This window comes from Telopea speciosissima, chromosome 6, assembly GCF_018873765.1.
Source record: "Telopea speciosissima isolate NSW1024214 ecotype Mountain lineage chromosome 6, Tspe_v1, whole genome shotgun sequence".
In the NCBI taxonomy this organism is placed as follows: Eukaryota; Viridiplantae; Streptophyta; class Magnoliopsida; order Proteales; family Proteaceae; genus Telopea; species Telopea speciosissima.
Window position 1 is genome coordinate 11,723,295 of NC_057921.1, and position 6,615 is coordinate 11,729,909.

General features: G+C 43.0%; 1 protein-coding gene across 1 annotated transcript; it reads left to right on the plus strand.

The window, feature by feature from the left end:
• Positions 1-754: 754 nt before the first annotated feature.
• LOC122665445 lies at positions 755-1,249 on the plus strand. Its single transcript, XM_043861596.1, has one exon. It carries the CDS (start codon positions 755-757, stop codon positions 1,247-1,249), a length of 495 nt encoding a protein of 164 aa, XP_043717531.1.
• The last annotated feature ends 5,366 nt before the right edge of the window (positions 1,250-6,615 follow it).

A 6,615-nucleotide genomic window follows, 5' to 3' on the forward strand; every position in this document is an offset into this window, starting at 1 on the left:
GAGAGGATATGGGGCAGGATTATTGTTGTTAACCCAAGATGATCTCTATTTATCTTCTGCATTCCGGTTAGAATTCCCTTACAACAACAACATTGTAAAATATAAAGCATGTGCAATCGATCTCAAAGCCACCATGGTATTAGAGATCAAGAAGCTGAGAATCTATGGAGATTCGTCAATCATGATTTGTCAAACTCAAGGAAAGTGGAAGACAAAGGATGAAAAGCTGAAACCTTATTAAGAACATTTGGAGAACTTGATCAAGAGTTTCGATGAAATCACCTTTGAATATTTGTTGAGGGACAATAACAGATTCACCGACGCCCTAGCTACTTTAGCTTCAATGGTTGAATGCACTCTAGATACTCAAGTTTGCCCATTCTTGGTAGATAGAAGGCATGGACCAGCATATGAAGAGTCAGTAAATGCTCTTACATCTGATGGAAGGTCGTGGTTTGCACCCATCATTGACTTCATTAGAGAAAGGAAATATCCTCTGAATTCCACAGCCAGTGAGCAGAAGAGGTTTCGAAAGCACACCACGCAGTTTGTAGTTCAAAGCGACTTGCTATAAAAGAGGTCCTACGATGGTATACAACTATTGTACGTAGACGATGACCCAAGTCATCATGGAAGAAATCCATCAGGGAATCTGTGGGCTGCACATGAATGTCAGGATCCTCACCTAGAAAATCCTCAGAATGGGATATTATTGGACAACCATAGAAGTTGATTGCGCGTCATTCATGTGGAGATGTCACATTGCCAGATACTTGCCAATATCACCCACATTCCTCCAACGGAGCTCCATTCGTTAAATGCTCCCTGGCCATTTTCAACATGGGGCATTGATATAATTGGGAAAGTCATGCCAAAGGCATCCAATGGACATGACTTCATCCTTGTGGCCATAGACTATTTCACCAAATTGGTGGAGGCACAGTCCTATGTTGTCTTGATAGCTGCAAAGATAACAAAGTTCATCAAAGAGAACCTCATATGCAGATATGGAGTGCCACATGCCCTCATATCCGATCAACGGGCACATTTCTGGGGAAAGGTTGACAAGTTCTGCACCAAGTTTGGTATTCAAAGGCATCAGTCTATGACTTATAGACCACAAACTAATGGCGCAGTGGAAGCAGCCAACAAGAATGTCAAAGCCATATTGCAGAAAATGGCTGATACCCATAAGGATTGGGCAGAAAAGCACCCATACGCATTATGGACCTATCGAAACTCAATTTGAACCTCTACTGGGGCAACCCCTTTTTCCTTGGTCTATGGGATGGAGGCGGTATTACTTGTAGAAATCCAAGTGCCTTCTCTAAGAGTATTGATCAAAAGCAAATTGCCTGAAGGAGAATGGATGCAAGCGAATGCTGAGCTTAACCTCTTTGATGAAAAGAGGATGAAAGCTATGGATCACCGTAAGAAATACCAACTCAGGATGGCAAGGGCATTTAATAAAGGAGTTCACCCATGCAACATCAAAGAAGGAGACTTGGTACTTCGAGAACAAAGAGCACCAGTTCATAACCCAAGGGGCTAGCAGTTTGTCTCACTGACTTGGATGGAGAGGATCTAAAGGGCCTTGTCAATATGGACCAACTTAAAAAATATTTCATGTAGCCATTTGGTCTACATGAACTATGTTTGACCTGATTCCTTCCCAAAGGATACGTAGGCAACTTGGCATGCTCAAGTGCAATCACAACAGCCAGTCCCCACCAGGGACATCCCTCTAATTCTGTCATCCAGCATTTCTATTATTCAACCCTTTCTGCCAGTTCTACCACTTGGCACTTCTGTCTATTAAAAAAAAAAAAGATCTGCCATTTGGCACTCTCCCATGTGTTTCTGATAGAAGCTAACTAATCCTTGAGTCTAAAAAAAAAGAGACCTGTTCCAGTTTATTAAGGAAGCTCTTTGATTTAGTGCAGGTAACATGCGTCATCCACAGAAGGCGACCTCCCTTGATGAGATCTTGTGAAAGTGGACCCTTAACATGAATTTTGATGATCTAACTGGCCCCTTCATAGACTTTTGGTTGACATACGTTATGTCAAATTCTAATAATAACAACAACCATCTGGCCATCCTTCCGGTTAGCGCCGGCTTTTCAAACAAGTACTTTATCGGGACCATCCTTGAGATGAGTCGGATTGGATGCAAAAGCATGTAATGCCTCAATCTTTTAGTCACCCAAACCAAGGCGATACAAGTCTTTTCCAAAGGGGTATAGAGCGATGCTGTCTCATCGTTGCACATTTCAAAATTTGATCGCGATGTCATCTCATTGTTGCACATTTCAAAATTCGGTCGCAATGCCGCCTCATCATTGCACCTTTCAAAATTTGGTTGCGATGCCGTCTCATCATTGCACATTTCAAAATTTGGTCGCGATGCCATCTCATCATTGCACCTTTCAGAATTTGGTCGCGATGCCATGTCATCGTTTGGTCGCGATGTCATCTCATCGTTTGGTCGTGATGCCATCTCATTGTTTGGTCGCGATGCCATCTCATCGTTTGGTCAAGATGCCAGGGTTTGACAAAATTTTGCTCAACAAAAAATATGAATGGAGTAATGGATCACTGAATGTCCCCTCCATTATCGGGAGCGAACAATAGGGATTCCATCAATATTCTAATTCATTCTAAAGTTGGGTCAAGTAGTGGAAAAACTATATGTGAAATTTATAATTGATGAGCCTTGTAAGATAAGGGTAGTATATACGTGTGGCATGCGACCCAAGGCTAAAGGAGTAAAAGTTTAGGATAAGGTATATAGAAGAGTTTGGATCTTTTGAAATTTTGGGTGGTACAAATTTTGAGTTCGATATTCAAGGGCCCTTATCACACTAAACTTCAGGCTAAATCAAACCTGAATTTCTTGCGGGCCTCATGCATAAGTGGATCGAGATAGTTCGGCCCAAACAAAGAAGCTAAGCTGATTTTGGTGTAAGAATCCCCACCTATTCGAAGCTTTGCAAATGCAAAATTTTGGGGACGAAATTCTTATAAGGCGAGGGAAATGTGATCGGGCCATAATTAGTCATGAAAAGTGATATTTAGTTTGTGATTTTAATGTACTATTCATGGTTAAATTGATATCTATTTATAATTTTTATGATTATAGGCAAATGATTGCTGCCCGAAGATTTGAAGCATATTGCATGTTTAAAGAGGTTTGCAGCTTCAGCATCAATGAGCATAGGGATGATGCAAGCATAGGAAGTCGAGTCTGATTTGGTTGGTCGGATTTATTTTTAGAAGCAATGGAGGAGAAAAATGTAAAAAAAAATTATATTATTAAGTTGAAGGGAAAAAAGGTAAGCTTAAGAGGGGTTTTAAGATCACATTAGGTTTTTTAAGAGGATTAAGAGGGCGAGAATGTCACACCCCAAACCACCCCTTAGGAGGATTGGGTAGGTGACCCGAATTGCACAACGGCAATCCGCCAAATCCCACGGATGTAGAAGCAGTGCTTACGATCATGGAACCACAACCATCTCTTTACCATAGGCAAGATCAGAGTGCAGCAAATAAACCTATAGTTCAATAATAAAAGGAAGCATAGCGATACGGGGAAATAGTGATAATATATACATATAAAAGTTTTACATTTCCCATCAACCCACTCACAAAGAAAACAAAGAAACAAAGCTATTAAGTACAGTACTACATACAAAGACATGTACTGGGCGAGCATACTCAACCCCAAAAAGGAAAAAGGAAAAACTACAACAACTAAGTCTGAATGGGGATGACTCCAAATAACCCAAAAGGAGTCCCCAAGTCAAAAAGCTATCACGAACACACTTCAATGGTCTTCATCAACAACCACTGAAAGTGTGCGCAGGATCGGTATGACCTCCGTCGGGGTCCACACCAATATCATCGGAACAACCAAAACTCTCCTCCTCGAGATAGCCCACCATGCCACAGCGGCATCCACCTGCAAAATCATCTAAGAAAAACATTGCATAACAGAGTGTGAGACCCATTGAGCTCATGAGCAAATAACATCAATCATGCATGCACATGCAATCACAATTCACAATTCATATGGTCCTACATGATATGCAAGTCCAGTTTAATTATTTGCCACCTAGCAATACAAGTAAGTCGGGTCTGTGCTACTACAATCCCCAATACATGTATCCCTGGTGCGGGCTTCTAACCCATTCCCGCGATACACCCATTGAGTTATCGGAGAGAACTAGTCAGTTCCCGCATTCGTTCACCAAGGTCAGCTCGACCAGCCCTCAGTGACTAACCCGTGGGACAATCCATTTCTTTCTTTCTTTTCTTTTCTATCTTATAGCCCATGTGCTCCATTCCAGTGTTCTATACATTCATGCACCATTCCGGTGTTCTATTCATTTCTTTTTCTCTTTTCTCTTTTTCTAATGGTCGCCCCCACAGGCATCCAACACCTTAACCCCTGTTGGCAAGGGTGTGTAGCACGGGTGATGAAACTCTAGCCCCATGTCTATATGGCATCGTATGAGTCAAGCGGTGTCAATCGTACCCCATAATACGGGCTACCACAGACCCCATTTCCAAGTCGACTACGGCATCTAGTCTAACATTCACAATCATCATAAAAGATTTCATAGTGTTGATCAACAGACAGTCATTATGTAGTGATTTGAGTAATTGAACAGAAGTAAATAACATAGCAATTATATTCAATTCTTATTAGCCGGCATCAGATCATGATTACATTTACACATATGATAGTACTATTCACTCACCAGTACTTGGTTCTAGGTATTCAGTCCCAATCTCAGTTCCAGCAATTGTCTGGTTGTTGTCCTCGAGCACAGGATCAAGTCCTAGATGGAAATCAAAAGTTACCATGTTAAGCTTTTTAAACTATCTCTGTCAGTCCTAGGGTTGACCTAAACTCACTGGGTAGACCCAGGGTTCAATTAGGTTCATTGGGAGTCACGGGCCTTACACTGGGCTTTAGGTCATGTCCCAGTGCATCAACCAGTGTCTGTGGCACAGGGGCAAAATGGTCATTTCTAGGGTTGTACCTGACCCTAGGTCAAAATATGTTTATGATGCTACCCATAACTTGTCTGCACTGGAGGACCAAGCACAGGAGTGTTTCTTCCACCTGCGGGGCCCACTAGGGTTCCAAAATACTTTCCAATTAAGGACAGATGTGGGGAAGGGCTTTTTGGTCTTTTCCCACATCCCACAGTGTCCAGGAGGCCATTGGGCGAGATCCCTCAGCTCTGTCTACCAAAATAGTGATTTTCCACTCACTGGATGTTGGCTCTAGGCGTTGCTGCATCGCCCAGTGCCTGTAGAATCGATGCAGGCTGAGTTTCCAAGGTAGGGCCTGCAAGGCTGAGATTAGACCTAATTCCTTACATGTCAGGGGGGTCTAGTAGCCCCTGAGATGGTCTACACCATGGCCTAGATGGATTTTCCATTAGATCCATCATTAGGTTGACAGTGGCTGCCCAAGTAGCCTAGATGAATAGTGTTCAAGGTTTTGGCTAAGCTTGGGAGTTGGTTTCAGCCACATGCAGGGCTGGAATAGCATGCCAAATGAGGGTCCAGGGCTGCAATCATCTAGGGTTTGATCTCTGCAGCCCTAGCTTGCACCCAGGGTTCCAATCCATAGATCAAAAGTGAATCTGGGCAGTACAGCAGTGCACAGCCAGATTCGGCTCACAAGAACAGCATATCTAAATGCTTAAAATGCATAAATATTCTAGATCTTCCATGCACAAGGTCTGCATGGTAGATCTGGACCACTACTGGGCAAACCCTAGCTGTTCAGGGCTGCCCAGAGAGCATAAACTCAGAAAAATCAAAGAGGGAATGGGAACAGCAGGTGTTTATAGATGATTTTATACCTGCATAGAGCCAGGGAGGGCTCGGTTCCAGCCTAGGTAGGTGGTGGTAGCAGCCCTTCTTCTCCTTCTTCTTCTTTCTCTCCTTTTTCCTCGCTTTCTCCCCTCTCGGTTTTAGTTGATAGCAAGAGCTCTAAATGAGCCCAAGCCAACCTATTTACAGACCCAAGACCAACTAAGGTCTATTTGGTCCTTAGGCCCCTTTTTAATAATCAATTTTTAACTTGATTCTAACTGATTCTGGACTCATTGGTGGGGTCCACAGTGAACCAAGGGTATGAGGTGGTCCCTCAGACTCCCCTCTATCAGTGGAGGGTTCCCATGTTCATGTTGGGTGATCCCCACAATTAAAATAATAAAAAATATGCATATTCAGTCACTAGGCGATGTCACTGGGCCTTGCTGCATCGCCCAGTGCCATGGCCCAAAGAATTCCAGCAACTAAAACTCAAAAGGGCTTGCACAGGGGTTCGACCCTAAGTCAGGGTATTGTCCCCAGATGTCAAATAGGAGGTTTTATACACTTTTCACATATGTGGGTCCCATTGTTATAAGGAGGAGAGAGATTACCTAGGATCCAAGTCATACATCAGACTGTGAGCTGCACAGTTGCAAGGATCTGCTATCCATCTTTTGAAAGGTATTTAGGGAAACCTGATCAAAGTATTCTCATTGATCTCATTGAGTGGAGTGATGCTCCACAGTGATCCCGGTTGCCTGGCCAGGGGTTCCTGCCC